General features: G+C 35.2%; 1 protein-coding gene across 1 annotated transcript in view; it reads left to right on the top strand.

The window, feature by feature from the left end:
- The window catches only part of RPS6KA6 (ribosomal protein S6 kinase A6), a 170,959-nt gene that overhangs the window by 79,378 nt on the left and 74,381 nt on the right, over positions 1 to 17,200 (top strand). The window contains exons 3-6 of the mRNA XM_045995522.1: positions 847 to 963; positions 12,257 to 12,338; positions 13,012 to 13,092; positions 14,563 to 14,642. Coding sequence (XP_045851478.1) covers positions 847 to 963; positions 12,257 to 12,338; positions 13,012 to 13,092; positions 14,563 to 14,642 — 360 coding nt within the window. The remainder of the gene's footprint in view (positions 1 to 846; positions 964 to 12,256; positions 12,339 to 13,011; positions 13,093 to 14,562; positions 14,643 to 17,200) is intronic.

Raw genomic sequence — 17,200 nt, 5'->3', positions numbered from 1 at the left:
GGGCTTTGCAGATTTTGTTTGCCTATACCCAATTTTTCTTTTCAACGATGTAATCAGTTAGACATTTAAACATTTATGTATCATTAACTACTTAAAAGTCTACTGAAATTCCATTTCAAAGAACTTTTGAAGCTTGCGTGTTTTGCCATGGCCTATAATTTACAAGGTTTTATCCATCTCTTGACTTTCTCTGCAGCCACCTCATAATTCATACTCTAGGGGGGGTCTTTTTTTTAAGGAGGCACCACACCCAGCGGGGGCCTTAAACTCATGACCCTAAGACGGAATCACATGCTCTATGAACATTAAGAACTACATGCCCTTGGGGCGCCTGGGTGGCTCAGTGGGTTAAGCCTCTGCTTTCAGCTCAGGTCATGATCTCAGGGTCTTGGGATAGAGCCCCACATTGGGCTCTCTGCTTGGCGGGGAGCCTGCTTCCCCCTCTCCCTCTGCCTGCCTCTCTGCCTACTTGTGATCTCTCTCTCTGTCAAATTAATAAATAAAAATCTTAAAAAAAAATAAAAAGAACTGCATGCCCAGCACCCCTCCAGGGAGGGTCTTACAACTGCTGTTGATGTTTGTCTTCTGTCACTACCTAGTTGGACCGGAAACCTGAAGCATAGATTTTATGTGTTTCTATTTATATGCACTTATATAATAGGAGAGATGGTGTATCTCTATTTGTTAGAAAATAGGGAAGTGAATTTACCAGTAGCCCATATAACTCCGTGTTAAGGTGAAAGGGTTGGATGGTCGGTTAATTTCTGGTGAGATTTTGGTTCTAAATAGGGCTAATCATTAGATGTTGCAACTGGATTTGAGTGTTGTGTGGATTTCTTTTTACAGGATGAAGGAGTTGTTAAAGAAATCCCTATCACTCATCATGTTAAGGAAGGTTATGAGAAGGCAGATCCTGCACAGTTTGAGTTGCTCAAGGTTCTTGGCCAGGGATCCTTTGGAAAGGTAATAAATGGTTTATTCCACATTTTTTTTCTCTTCTAAACATTTAACCAAAAAATGTACACATAGACAGAAATTTGGAAAATATGCCATTTCTGAATTTGTCAAGGATACACACAGAACTCTTTAACTTTACTCCTTTTATTTCTGTTGTGCTTTAGTCACATGTCTTTATACTTGTCTCTAATAACCAGCATTTGCGAGCACTGTGGGCTTACTCATTTCTTCCGGACAAAATACAGCATGCTATTTATTAGCTGCCTAAGTCAGTGTACTTTGATTTAAAAAAAAAAAAAAAAAGCTTCCTTGTTTCTCTGTTCATACGCTGGCATGATCACAGCTTGCTTTTTCCTAGTGATTTTACCTCTATTCCTTAGCTCTATCACAAAAGTCAGAATGTAGGTACCGACTCACATATGAGTGCATGCATTCACCTATCCTTGCTTAAATCAGTGTGTATATACATTACAGCAGGGGCAGGTACTGGGTGACATATGGGTGACGTGAAGCTCTTGCCTTCAAGGAGCTTAAATTTCAAGGGAGAGAGCAAAATTGAGAAAGATTAACCCTGAAATCATTATTAAAACTGTTTATTAAGTGCGTACTGGCATATGATTCTCAGAGGTGTGTAGGTCTAGCTCTTGACTTTTGTACAGCTAGCATCTAACACACGAAAGTTGCTGCACACACACAATCATGAACAGCCCTTAAGAAAACAACAACAACAACAAAAGAAAACAACAACAACAACTTGAGGGGAGAGGGATAAGGGTAAACTGTTCATTTGAAGGTGACTGAGATTTAGTTTCAAAGGGGAAAAGTAAGGCAAATGAACAGTGATTATTATGATCTGAATCATTTTAAAAGAAAGATGTGTATTGAACACCCAGTATGTACACTGCATTTGTAAAAGCAGTATTAGTGAATATAAAATTGACATTGTCTTAAGGTAACATGCTATCTATGTGGTGCAGAATGTAACATATGAGATAGAAATGTTTTCAGGACACAAAAAAGACAAACGAGGGTAGATTATGGTTTGACAGTAAATTGATATGGAAGATATTTGAAGACTAGGAGATAAGACCTGAATACTTGTACTGGGGAGAGTAAAACTAGAAGGAGCGTTTAACAGATTGTGTGTGTGGGGTCTGCTTATAGAACTGACCTGTTCATTCTTCATACCTATATATTTTGTTAATTTCTAAAAGTACAATATTCTCTTAATTATTTTGCATTATATTTTTATTATGTTAATTTTAGAGGAGCAGAGATGAAGTTCTTTTATATCACAATTGTGTAAATGCTTAAATATCAACTTTAAAATTTCACCAAACATTTCAAGCCATTGAAAGTCATTGTTTTTTTTTTCATTTGATGTGTATATTCATATGTATATCTGTTTATATCCAGCTTTCTCCAGAAAAGATTTAAGTTTTCAATAGATGAATACCAAATAAAATAAGATTGAAAATAAGTGGAGAAGATGATTACAGCAGGAGAGATTAGATGAAGCCAGTGATATAATCTTGTCATTTACAAGTGCGTGACATAAAAGCCTGGAAGTCTTTTAGAAGTGGGACTAAAATGAAGACTTAAAATTTCTGGCAGCTATTATAAAGAAGTTGATACTTTTCTTTTTTTTTAAGATTTTATTTATTTATTTGACAGAGAGAGATCACAAGTAGACAGAGAGGCAGGCAGAGAAAGAGGAGGAAGCAGGCTTCCCACTGAGCAGAGAGCCCAATGCGGGGCTCGATCCCAGGACCCTGGGATCATGATCTGAGCCTAAGGCAGAGGCTTTTTTTGTTTGTTTGTTTGTTTGTTTGTTTACAGCATAACAGTGTTCATTGTTTTGGCATCACACCCCGTGCTCCATGCAGTACGTGCCCTCCCTATTACCCACCACCTTGTTCCTCAACCTCCCACCCCCACGCCCCTTCAAAACCCTCTGGTTGTTTTTCAGAGTCCATAGTCTCTCATGGTTCATCTCCCCTTCCAGTTTCCCTCAACTCTCTCTCCTCTCCATCTCCCCATGTCCTCCATGTTATTTGTTATGCTCCACAAATAAGTGAGACCATATGATACTTGACTCTCTCTGCTTGACTTATTTCGCTCAGCATAATCTCTTCCAGTCCTGTCCATGTTGCTACAAAAGTTGGGTATTCATCCTTTCTGATGGAGGCATAATACTCCATTGTGTATATGGACCACATCTTCCTTATCCATTCATCCGTTGAAGGGCATCTTGGTTCTTTCCACAGTTTGGCGACCGTAGCCATTGCTGCAATAAACATTGGGGTACAGATGGCCCTTCTTTTCACTACATCTGTATCTTTGGGGTAAATACCCAGCAGTGCAATTGCAGGGTCATAGGGAAGCTCTATTCTTAATTTCTTGAGGAATCTCCAGACTGTTCTCCAAAGTGGCTGCACTAACTTGCATTCCCACCAACAGTGTAAGAGGGTTCCCCTTTCTCCACATCCTCTCCATCACACGTTGTTTCCTGTCTTGCTAATTTTGGCCATTCTAACTGGTGTCAGGTGGTATCTCAATGTGGTTTTAATTTGAATCTCCTTGATGGCTAGTGATGATGAACATTTTTTCATGTGTCTGATAGCCATTTGTATGTCTTCGTTGGAGAAGTGTCTGTTCATATCTTCTGCCCATTTTTTGATGTGATTATCGGTTTTGTGTGTGTTGAGTTTGAGAAGTTCTTTATAGATCCTGGATATCAACCTTTTGTCTGTACTGTCATTTGCAAATATCTTCTCCCATTACGTGGGTTGCCTTTTTGTTTTGTTGACTGTTTCCTTTGCTGTGCAGAAGCTTTTGATCTTGATGAAGTCCCAAAAGTTCATTTTTGCTTTTGTTTCCTTGGTCTTTGGAGACATATCTTGAAAGAAGTTGCTGTGGCTGATATCGAAGAGGTTACTGCCTATGTTCTCCTCTAGGATTCTGATAGATTCCTGTCTCACGTTGAGGTCTTTTATCCATTTCGAGTTTATCTTTGTGTACGGTGTAAGAGAATGGTCGAGTTTCATTCTTCTACATACCGCTGTCCAGTTTTCCCAGCACCATTTATTGAAGAGACTGTCTTTTTTCCATTGAATATTTTTTCCTGTTTTGTCGAAGATTATTTCACCATAGAGTTGAGGGTCCATATCTGGGCTCTCCACTCTGTTCCACTGGTCTATGTGTCTGTTTTTATGCCAGTACCACTCTGTCTTGGTGATCACAGCTTTGTAGTAAAGCTTGAAATCGGGTAACGTGATGCCGCCAGTTTTGTTTTTGTTTTTCAACATTACCTTAGCAATTCGGGGTCTTTTCTGATTGTTAAAATGTCTATACTGCCTAGAGCAATCTATACTTTTAATGCCATTCCGATCAAAATTCCACCGATATTTTTCAAAGAGCTGGAGCAAATAATCCTAAAATTTGTATGGAATCCGAAGGCAGAGGCTTTAACCCACTGAGCCACCCAGGCGCCCTGAAGTTGATACTTTTAATTGCATGATAATTACAATATCTTTAAAGTTGTAAACAGATCTAACAGACCAGAAAATTTTTTTCTCGTGGGGTTTCATAAAGAGAATACAGTGTAACATAATGTAATGTCTTCAGTAACATCTTCACATTAAATATAGCACATGTGAACAAGTTGTCAATGTAGTCCTTAAATTCAGGAAATAGCTTTGTGCAGGAACTTCAGTTTAACAGGGATATCATAGAAGCCTTTTTAAAATTTGGAATACTTAAATACAAATTGATGATCTTCATGCAGTTCATCAACCAAAGAAATATTAAGGAGGTGGCTCATTTTTTTCCCTAGGATGTGAACCTACCTGATTCAGTATTACATCATTTGCTGGGCATTGGATGGATGTGACTTGTTATAGCTGAACCTATGCAGGAATTTGACTAAGGCTTCAAATCAGGGAAGTGTAGGAGAAATTCCAAGACACTTTGGGCTGCAGCCTTATTTAGTTGTCTGCAAAAGTTCCATTGTTAAAATACAATAAATGGAATTTGGGCCTATATAAAGCCTTGAAGTTACATATCTTTATAGCATATTTAATGGTGGAAAAACACTACTAAAATATTTTAAAATTGTATTTTAAAGAAGTTTGCATTATCATCATGAAATAAGCATGTAAAATTCTGAACACACTGAGTATAATGCTATTAATGATCATTAATGTATGAATTGAAATGTAGTATACCAAACAACTTACATTTTTTAATATATTATTTCTTTTTTTATTAATATTTTTATTTTTTTATAAACATATAATGTATTATTAGCCCCAGGCGTACAGGTCTGTGAATCACCAGGTTTACACACTTCACAGCACTCACTATAGCACATACCTTCCCCAATGTCCATAAATATATTATTTCTTTATTTGACAAAGAGAGACCCAGTGAGAGAGGGAACACAAGCAGGGAGAGTGGGAGAGGGAGAAGCAGGCTTCCCAACACCAAACAGTGAGCCCGATGTGGGGTTCGATCCCAGCACCCTGGGATCATGACCTGAGCCAAAAGCAGACACTTAACAACTGAGCCACCCAGGTGCCCCTGAACAGCTTACATTAATTATTTTAGAACACAATCAAATAAGAGAAATTCAAACAAGTCTGAAATTGTCAGACTAACTTTCCTTGTATTTCTCATGCCAAGTAATATTTATACAAACATACCTTTTAACATACAGGATTATATATATATATTTTTTTACTGATGTGATAATACAGTATGGGACTTAAAAATGAATTTTTAAAAATATTTATTTATTTGAGAGAGAGCTCATGCACATGCATGCAAGTCAGGGGAAGGGCAGAGGGAGAGAATTTCAGACTTTCTACTGAGTGCACCACCCATGAGCTGAAATCAGGAGTCAGATGCTCAACTTCTTGAGCCACCCAACTGCCCCTAAAAATGATTTTTTGAAAATATTAAACCCTTGCCCTCTTGAGTAATTTTCAAGACATAGTTTTAAAAATATGTTTACATCTTAAAATTTCTTACATTTTTTTTCTCTTCAATCAGTGTTAAAGCTGCGTGATCTTTAAGTTCACCTGTACAAATATTACTGAGTACTTCTTAGTGGAAAATATAAAATTCCATATGACGAAAAGAGGTATATTGGAGTAACTCACCCACTCATTTCTTTTCTGAACTGTTTCCAAGAACTGGATTAGGGTGACTGAAAAGAAACCTCTGATCAGGATAGGTATGTTTTTTGATACAGTAGTTTGAAGCCATGCAACTTCTTCTGTAGTTGATCATGAGAAGAGAGCAGAGTGAGAGGATATTGTCTTGTGCTAATTCAGTCCATCTAAGATCTGAAGAGAACAAATCAGGTGATGAACAAATAAACAGTTCTTTCTCTAGACTGTAAATAATGGTTTCCGTTAGATGCCATATTAGGATACTAGTAGTGAGTGTTAGAAGAGCTAGGGGGAAAGTGACTGCTTTGTGCAAGCAAGTGTCTTCTAGAATATCTGGACCATTTTTTTTTTTCTTTTTTGATTCTTCTTTTTGCCCACTATATTTCATTCTATTCAAGCCTACCAAGAGCTATGTTTCAGAACAGTAGTTCTCAATGTGTGGTCTGTCTACACCTGAGCATCCATAAGACACTTCAGGGGTTGATCAAGGTCAAAACTATTTTATAGTAGTACTAAGATACTATTTGTAAAACTTCTGGCGCCTTGGCACAACCAAAGCAGTGACTACAAATTATGTCAGTAGTCATTGTATTCACTACTGTGCAGTTTTAAAAAAATGCAAGTTTTACTTCAAATGTCCTTGATCTTTAGTTAGGTTTATTCCCAGGTATCTTATGGTTCTTGTAAATGGAATCGATTCTCTAATTTCCCTTTCTATGTTTTCATTGTTAGTGTATAAGAAAGCAACTGATTTCAGTTCATTGATTTTGCATCCTGCCATGTTACTGAATTGCTCTATGAGTTCTAGTAATTTGGGGGAGGAGTCTTTTGGGTTTTCCATATAAAGTATCATGTCATCTATGAAGAGAGAGTGACTTCTTCTTTGCCAATTTGAATACCTTTTATTTTTTTTTTTCGTTGTCTGATTGCTGTTGCTAGGACTTCTAGTACTGTGTTGAATAGCAGTGGTGATAGTGGACAGCCCTGCTCTGTTCCTGACCTTAGGGGGAAAGCAAAAAATTAGCTTTGGACAATTTTTGACACTGAATTTGACATCTTAGTACTCAAAAAACATTTCTGATGAGATCACTATTGTTCAGCATTTGGAAGATTTGCATAACTCAGTGAGGCAGTATTTTTGAGATGACTAACACATGATATCAAATTAGATAGTACAAAATCCATTCAAAGTGTAAGGTAGACCAATAGACTATTATGTAACAAAATATGGACAGTTAATTGATAATGTGTCAAATTCTGTATTGAAACTAACCTCTACACACACACACGCACACACACATATAGGTATATATATGTACATGGACACACACATAATATTCCATTGTGTATATATATTTGTGTTTATATGTGTGTATATATATACACACACTCACCCCCCTATATATATATACACATATGTACTGAATGTACATACACATATGTACTGAATGTACATATATACACATATGTACTGAATGTACATATGTGTATATATATATTGGGGGGTGAGTGTGTGTGTATATATATATGTATACATATGTGTATGTATATATATATTGGATGTGTGTGTGTGTGTGTGTGTACCAAACTTTTTTTTTTTGCATCTAGGGTTAGGGTTTGGTTTAGGGCCAGAGTAAGGTTTAGGTTTAGGGTCGGGGTGAAGTTATGTGCCTCTTATCCTGCAGTTCAAAGACCTCTCCAGAGAGATAAGTTTAGGGTTCATGTTAGGGTACAGTTAGGGTTAGGGGTTAGGGTTAGTGTTTGGGTTAGGATTAGGTCTTCACTTAGAATAACACTCTCTGCCTTGATCCATGTCTTTGCAAATGGCAAAGTTTCATTTTTTATGACTGAGTAATATCCTATTGTATGTATGTACCAAATCTTCTATTTCCTCAGATCAAGGATTAGGGTTCAGTTTAGGACTAGTGTAAGGGCTAGGGTTAGTGTTAGGGCTAGGGTGAGGAGATGTGCCTCTCATCCTGCAGTTCAGAGACCTCTCCAAGTGATCCATTTTGGATTAGAGTTAGAGTTGGGAGTTAGTAGTTAGCAGTTAGGAGTTAGGGATAGGATTTGGGTTAGAGTTAGGTTTAGAGCTAGTGTTAGGGTTAGGATGAGGCTATGTCCCTCCTATCCTGCAGTTTAGGAACCTCTCCAGAGTTTACATTTAGGTTTAGAATCAGATTAGAGGTAGAGTTTAGTAGTTATTGGTAAGTGTTGGGTTATGTATAGGGACATGGTTAAGATTAGGGTGAGGGTTAGGGTTTGTGTTTGGCATCCTGTAGTTCAGAGACCTCTTCAGAGAATAACCTTAAACTTATTTTGGGATGAGAATAAACATGGCCACCATCCACAGAGCTGAGGTCATGAGGGGACTTGTTGTTCTAAGTACTCTTTAAGTGGAAATTCAATTGGTTGTTCTGTTTTTGTTGCTTTTGGGTCCTTTTACCTCAAGTTTTTATTTAAATTCCTATCAGTTAACATACAATGTGATCTCAGTTTCAGGTGTAGAATTTACTGATTTAGACTTATATACAACACCCTGTGCTCCACACAACAAATGCCCTTCTTAATCCCCATCACCTTTTTAATCCATTCCCCTGCCCACCTCCCCTCTCGTAATCAGCGCTTTTGTCTCTGTTACTTTAGAGTCTGTTTCTTGCTTTTTCTTTCTTTTATTCCCTCTATGTCTATTTGTTTTGTTTCTTAAATGCTACTTATGAGTGAAGTCATATGGTATTTTTATTTCTCTGATTTATTTTGCCTACCATAATACTCTCTAGCTCTAGCCACGTCATTCCAAATGGCCAGATTTCATTTGGTTTTATGGCTGAGTAATAATCCCTTGTATGTATATACCACCTCTTCTTTATCCATTCTTCAGTTGATGGACATTTGGGCTCTTTCCATAATTTGGCTATTGTTGATAATGCTGCTATAAATGTTGGGGTGCATGTATCAATTCAAATCAGCACTTTTGTATCCTTTAGGTAAATGCCTATTAGTGCAATTGCTGGATCATTCTATTTTTAATTTTTACTGGTGGTTCTATTTTCAAGTTTTTGGTGGACCTCCATACTCTTTTCAGAGTGGGTACACTAGTTTGCATTCCCACCAACGTTTAAGAGGGTTCCCCTTCCTCCAAATCCTTGCCAACACCTGTTGGTGTTGCAACACCTTACTTTTAGCCATTCTGACTGGTGTGAGGTGGGATCTCATCATAGTTTTGATTTGTATTTCCCTGATGATGAGTGATGTTGAGCATTTTTTCATATGTCTGTTGGCCATCTTGATGTGTTCTTTGGAAAAATGTTTATCCATGTTTTCTGCCCATTTCTTAACTGGATTGTTCTTTTTTGGGTGTTGATTTTTATAAGTTTGTTATATACTTTGGATACAATCTCTTGCAAATGTCTTCTCCATGTCACAGTTTACCTTTTAGTTTTGTTGACTGTTCCGTTCACTACGCAGAAGCTTTTTATTTTGATGAAGTCTCAACAGTTTATTTTTGCTTTTGTTTCCCTTGCCTCAGGATCATATCTAGTAAGAAGTTGCTATGGCTGTCAAAGAGGTTACTGCCCTTCTCTAGGATTTTGATGGTTTCCTGTCTCATATTTAGGTCTTTCATATGTTTTGAATTTATTTTTGTGTATGGTGTAAGATAAGGGCCCAGTTTCATTCTTTTGCATGCTACTCTTCAATTTTCCTAATACCATTTTTTGAAGACATTGTCTTTTTTCCATTGGATATTCCTTCCTGATTCATGGAAGATTAATTGGTCATAGAGTTGTTGGTTCATTTCTGGATTTTCTGTTCTGTTCTGTTGATCTATGTGTCTGTTTTTGTCCCAGTACCATACAGTTTTGATCATTACAGCTTTGTAATATAACTTGACAAAGACCGGATTTGTAATGCCTCCAGCTTTGCTTTCCTTTTTCAGGATTGCTTTGCCTATTCAGGGTCTTTTGTAGTTCCACACAAATTTTAGGACTATTTGTTCTAACTTTGTGAAAAATGTTGGTGATATTTTGATAAAGATCGCATTAGATGTGTAGATTGCTTTGGGTAATTCAGAACATTTTAAAAATATTTCTAATGCGTTTCCCTTTTATTGTATCCTCTTCAATTTTTTTCATCAGCGTTTCATACTTTTCAGAATAGAGATCTTTACCTCTTTTTTTTTTTTTTTTTTTTTTTTTACCTCTTTTGTTACATTTATTCCTAGGTATCTTATGGTTTTTGGTGCAATTGTAAAGGGGATTGATTCCTTGATTTCCCTTTCTGCTTCATTGTTATTGGTGTGTAGATATGCATCAGTTTTCCATATGTTGATTTTGTATCCTATGACTCTACTGAACTTGCTTATCTAGCAGTTTTTTGGTGGCGCTTTTGGATTTTCTACATAGAGTATCAAGTCATCTGCAAATAGTGGAAGGTTTATCTTTTTGCTGATTTGGATGCCTTTTTATTTCTTTGTGTTGTCTGATTGTTGTGGCCAGGACTTCCAATACTAAATTAAATAACAGTGGTGAGAGTGGGCAACCCTTATCTTGTTCCTGGCAGTAGAGGAAAGTTCTCAGATTTTTCCCCATTAAAGATAATATTACCTGTTGGTTTTTCATATATGGCCTTTATGATTTTGAGATATGTTCCTTCTAATCCTACTTTGTTGGGGGTTTTATCATGAATGGATATTGTACTTTGTCAAATGCTTTTGTCACATCTCTTGAAATGATCATATTGTTTTTAACCTTTTTTTAATTCATCATTGTTAAGTAATCTCTGCACCCAACGTGTGGCTTAAATTTACCCGCCTAAAATCAACAGTCACATGTTCTACCAACTGAGCAAGACAGGCACCCCTGATTTTTTTAACCTGTTGTGGATTCGTTTTACTAGTATTTTAGTGAGCATTTTTACATCTGTATTTATCTGCGATATTGACCTGTATGCTTTTTAGTGATGTCTTTATCTGGTTTTGGTATCAGGGTAATATGGGCCTCATAGAATGAATTTGGAAGTTTCCCTTCCTTTTCTATTTTTTGGAATAGTTTGAGAAGCATATGTATTAATTTGTCTTTAAATATTTATTAGAATTCGCCTATGAAGCCATCTGGTCCCGGACTTCAGGTTGCTGGGATTTTTTTGATTACTGATTCAATTTCATTGTTGGTAATCAATCTGTTCAAATTTTCTATTTCTTCTTGATTCAGTTTTTTTTGTTGTAGTGAGCGACTTTTACTAACTTTTAAGAATGAAACATCCCAGGGCACCTGGGTAGCTCAGTGGGTTAAAGCCTCTGCCTTCAGCTCTGGTCATGATCTTAGGGTCCTGGGATCGAGCCCCACATTGGGCTCTCTGCACAGTGGGGAGCCTGCTTCCCTTCCTCTCTCTGTGGGTCTCTCTGCCTACTTGTGATCTCTGTCTGTCAAATAAAAAAATCTTTTAAAAAAAGAATGAAACATCCCTTTACTAATAAAAATCTCCTATAAAATTTTAATCCATTCATATTTATTTTCATGACTGAGGCTTTTTAAAAACTGTTTATAATGAGTCATAATCCTAGTTTGAAAATATGAGGTAATATTACTCAAGTTTGCTCATTAATCTTAAAGAGTTTAATTTGTTTATTGTGATAATTTGCCATCTTGATTCTTCAACCTGACAGACAGACATAATTGCCTCTGATTTCTTATTAGAACATAAAATATCTGGTAACTTCTAAAATGGACCAATAAGGAAGTAGAAATGAAGGTATAAAATTAACAGTCATTATATTTCTTTGGTCTTTAAAGGTAACAAAAAGATGCTTGGGTCTTAAAAGTAGTTCCCTTAGATCAAATTGCCTTTCATTATGTTGCTTATCTCATACAACACAAACTTCTTAAAGTCATGACCATGTCATCTATTTAAAAAATTTTCTTTCCTACAGTAGTATGTATGATAGTGTGATTTACTAAATGAATGAAAATGAGCAAACATTAACCAAGAATTTAATTTATAAAAGAAAGGTATATATTTATAAAATTAGAGAAAATGCATGGACTTATATATATACATGTGCTAATGTGTATGGCAAGAATGTCTTCAAATATGAATTTTACTTTAAAAAAAAATTCCTCTGTTAGGTTTTTCTTGTTCGGAAGAAGACCGGTCCTGATGCTGGGCAGCTCTATGCAATGAAGGTGTTAAAAAAAGCTTCTTTAAAAGGTAGAAAATTACAAAGCTTATTAAAATAGAATTTGATAAAGCTCATTTTAAGAAATGTGCTTTGTATTGCTTGTATAAGTTGAGTAGACTTAGTTTCCTTTAAACGCGTTAGTCAGTGTTACAGTTTTCTAGCCTGCAAGTGATATTTCTATGTTTGATATCGGCATATGCTCTAATTTAGTGAGACTGTACCCTGGCAAAAATTTAGTTGTATAAAACGTGACACATTTTATTTAACATAAAGTGAACTTATTTTAGTAAGCTATATTCTTTTATTTTAAGACTCTTATTTTTTTCTGTTCCATCTGTGTTGGTTTTGCATATTGATAAAGCACAAGCACCTGGGTACACTTACATACACCATCTTCTAGGCTGTCATAGAAATAACACTGTGCTCAGTTTTAATCAGTAAACTCATTTGAACAATTGGAGACCAATATATAATAAACACATATTAGCCAAATATCTACTTATGTCACTTCAGTCCATCTAGATCTAAACAATTTGTTGGCTTTCTGAGAATATGGTAATTACTGTCTTGGAATATATAGATTGCATATTTAAACACTTAAAATGTTATATTTTCACATTTTTGTGGGGTGAATTATTGATGGGATCTCTACTGAAATATTAGATAGAAGAGTAATATATTCTACCCTTCTATGATTTTTAGTCCGAGACAGAGTTCGGACAAAGATGGAAAGGGATATACTGGTGGAAGTAAATCATCCATTTATTGTCAAATTACACTATGGTATGTAATTTTTTAAAAATTTATAGAATTAGAGAATTAAGATTTCCTTTCAAACAATAATATAACAGAGAATAAATACTTCAGAATGATTTAATATACTCAATTATATAAATATATTTATCTGAAATAATAAGAATCAATATCCAATTTTGAATTGTGTTTTCTGTATCTATTGGTTAATTTGTCTATGGTATTAAGATAGTATCTTCTGGTTACTTGTCCAGTAGTATTTCTTGACTCTGCTAGTCTGTACCTTTAATGATCTTAGGCTATAAACTGTGATAATTTATTCAAAACATCTGATGTTTGGATATGTTCCTCTTACATGTTCATAATGAGCATATTAATTTATTTCCTAGCTGTTGAAGAGGACCATGTGGTTATATTAGTCCATTTGATTTATTCTTTCTTATATTTGGGGGAAGAGGAATACCAATAAGAAGCGGTAAATGTAATGGAAAGAGCATGCGTTTGGAGTCAGGCAGTTCAGAGTTTGAATCATGGTTCCATTGATAATTTAATACATGCATGGGATTGTGAAGTGTGGCCTTCCTGGAGAATTCAAAGGTATACACATGATTAAATCACTGATCTATTCTATGATGTCACTTTAAGTTTTCAAGATCTAAAAAAGTAGCAGCTATTGATTTTATTCTTAGGAAATTTTGAAAAATAATGCTTTAAAGTATGTACTAAATTATTTGTATAAAAAATCTTCAAAAATGCCCACCCATTATTCTTTCACTCCTTGTTACCTGAAACAGAAAGTAGTAGTATCTAATGTCCCACTTCCTTGAATCACCAGGATGGCATTACATTGATCAGTAAATACCAATTGTGTGCAAAATACTCCATTGAATGCAGTAGGCTCTAGAGGTGAAACAGTCTCTGACTTAAAAAAACTTCTAATCTATTGGAACACAGACATATAAACAAATTAATTTTACAAATCAAAATGGAGTGAGTGCCATAAGAGAGACATAAATAAAAAACAATGAGATCTCAAAAGTAGTAGCAGGTAGTTCTTACGGAGACGAGGGTAAGGATGCCATATGAAATGTGAAAAGAGAGAAATCCTTTAATAGAGGAAAGCTTGATGGAGGAGGTGCCATTTTTGTTGAGCTTGAAAGAATTAGTAGATTTTCAGTAGGTAGGGAGGTGGAGTTCTGGCAGTTTGCAGTAGAGCGTGATGCTCCATAAATCAGAACGATGGTGGTGGTAGAAGTTTCTGAGGAGCCACATGGGGAGTCAGATATGTTCTAGGAAGGGATTTACAGCTATTTCAACACTAAATTCAATTTTGAGATAATATTATCCAATAACATTGGACCATATGAATAAATGGTTAATTCCTTTATAATATTTATTGATAAAACTCTAAACATATACATTAATTAAAAGTTATACTAAGGTTGTTAAGCCTTTAAGATTCTGTTAATGTTCTGTTACCACATCCTAATTTGTAATTAGCCTTTCAGACTGAAGGGAAGCTGTATTTAATACTGGATTTTCTCAGGGGAGGAGATGTCTTCACAAGATTATCCAAAGAGGTGGGTATCTGTTTGTAAATTTTTACCATATTTTTATTGAAAAATGAAAGAAAAATCATTTGTGTTCTGCCAATTAATTTTTTTCTATAGAAATTTTAAATAATTATTGTTTGTTTCACTGAATACTCTTTAGTTGTTGTGGCAGTTAATGGCATTTTCTGTCTGCCTGTCATTTAGATCATCTCAGTGTGCTACTCATTATTCCCTTAGGCACAAGATCAGCGTAAATAACTGGATCAAGTACATGGGGCAAGCCTAGGATTTTGGCTACTCAAGCTACCAGAATTCTTCTGGGAGCAGTGTTTAATGTATTCTAAAACAGCTTTATGAAGGTATTAATTGACATAACTGAATTGCACATTTTAGAGTACATACGTTGATAAAATTTGACATTTGTATATACCTGTGAAACTGTCATCACAATCAAGATAGTAAGTTTATCCATCACCCCCAACCAGTTCCTGTGCACCTTTGTAATGCCTCCCTTCTGCCCTGCCCCTACTGAATCTGCTTTCTGTCATTGTTTGGTTTATATTTTCTAGGACTTTATATAAGTGGAATCATATAGTGTCTATTCATTTTCTGTCTAGCTTATTTAACTCAGAATAATTATTTTGAAATTTAGCCATGGTGCTGTATGAATCAGTGGTTCATTCACTTTTATTGCTGAACGGTATTCCACTGTATGGATACAGTGCCATTTGTTTATGCATTAATTTACTGATGGGTATTTGGGTTGTTTGCAGTCTTTGGGTATTACTAATAGAGCTGCTACAAACACTCATGCACAAATTATTGTATGGACATATGTTTTCATTTTCATGGTTATGTTTTCATTTTTTGTGATTAGATACCTAGGAGTATAATGACTGGGCTATTTCATTTGTGTATGTTTTAACTTATTTTAAAGACACTTATCAAATTGTTTTCTAAGATAGGATTGTAATTTTTACATTCCCAGCGGCCACGTGTGAGAGTTTTAGTTGCTTCACATCCTTGCCAACCCTAAATATGGTCAGTAGTCTTGTTTTGATTTTGGACATAATTGTGTAGCTGCACCTTATTGTGGTTTTGAATTGCATAATCCGAATGACTAATGATGTTGAGCATCTTCTCATGCACTTACTCAGCATCTATCTTTGATAAAATGTCTGTTTAAATCTTTGGCTCGTTTTTTATTAAGTTGTATGCTTTCTGAGTTTTGAGGTATACCTTTTGGATGGTAAGTCCTTTCTCATATGTTGCTTGCAAATGTTTTCTTCTGGTCTGTGCTTTGTCTTTTTGTTCTCTTTAATACTGCCTTTCAAAAGCAGTTCTTGATTTTGATGAATTCCAGCTTATATTTTTTTATGAATTTGTTGTCCTATTTAAAGAATATTTGCCTAATCTCAGGTCACAGATTTTCTGTGTTTTCTAGACATTTTTTAAATTTTGCATTTAAGTTTATAATTCATTTTGAGTTTATTTTAGTGTATGGTGACAGGTATGTGTTGAAGTCCTTTTCTTTCTTTCTGTCTTTCTTTTCTGTCTTTCTTTCTTCTTTTGCATATACATATCCCAGTGTGCTAACATGGTGATTAAAAGTCTATGCTTTCTTCATTGAATCACCTTGCATTTTTGTTGGTTATCAATTGACCATGTATGTGAAGGTCTATTTCTGGACATTCTGTTTTGTTCATTGATATATTTGTTTATCTTTATTTCACTACTACTTGATTTCTTATTTACCATACCCTTATAATATGTCTTAAAGTAAGTTAGTGCAAATCCTTGAGCTTTGCTCTTCTTTTTCAAAGTTGTTTTGCCTCTTCTGGGTCCTTCATATTTCCATATCAATTTTAAAATCAGCCTTTCACTTTCTACAAAAAAGCTTGCTGGGATTTTGATTGGGATTGCATTGAATCTATAGGTTAATTTGCAGATAATTGCCATTTTCACAAAACTGAGTCATCAATCCTTGAATGTGATTTTTTCTCCAGTTTTTGAGTCTCCTTTAATTTCTCTCAGCCATGTCTGGTCTGTATAGGTCTCGCACATTTTTTTTTATCAGATTTATCTCTAAGTATTTCCTTTTATAAAATGACATTGTAAATGGAGTTCTTTCTTATTAAGTTCATTTTCAAGTTGGATGAAAATGCAGTTGTTGTTTTTTTTTCATATTGAACTTGTCTCCCACAATTTAACTGAACTTACTTATTACACCTAATAGCGTTTTTTAGTAGATTCCATAGAATTTTCTATTTATAACCTACTAACAAGGAGTTTTTGCCTTTTTTTTCTTTATGAAAATAATTTTTTTCTTTTATTTGTCCTTGTTGCAGTGGTTTGACTCTCCAGTCTCCAGACCTTCTTGCCTTATTTCTAATCACAGGGGGGAAAAACATTATTTTAGCATAAATTAAAAAGTTCAGTATTGGTCTTTTTACATGTTCTTTATCGGGTTGTGAAAGTTCTCTTCAGTTGCTAGTTTATTGCATTTTTATCAGGTATGTACATTAGGTTTGTAATATTCTTTTAGTGCAATTATTAAGATAATTATGTTTTTTCTTCTTTAATGT

This window comes from Meles meles, chromosome X, assembly GCF_922984935.1.
Source record: "Meles meles chromosome X, mMelMel3.1 paternal haplotype, whole genome shotgun sequence".
Taxonomy (NCBI): domain Eukaryota; kingdom Metazoa; phylum Chordata; class Mammalia; order Carnivora; family Mustelidae; genus Meles; species Meles meles.
The sequence above is the reverse complement of the archived record's forward strand: the minus strand, read 5'-3'. Positions and strand labels throughout refer to the sequence as shown.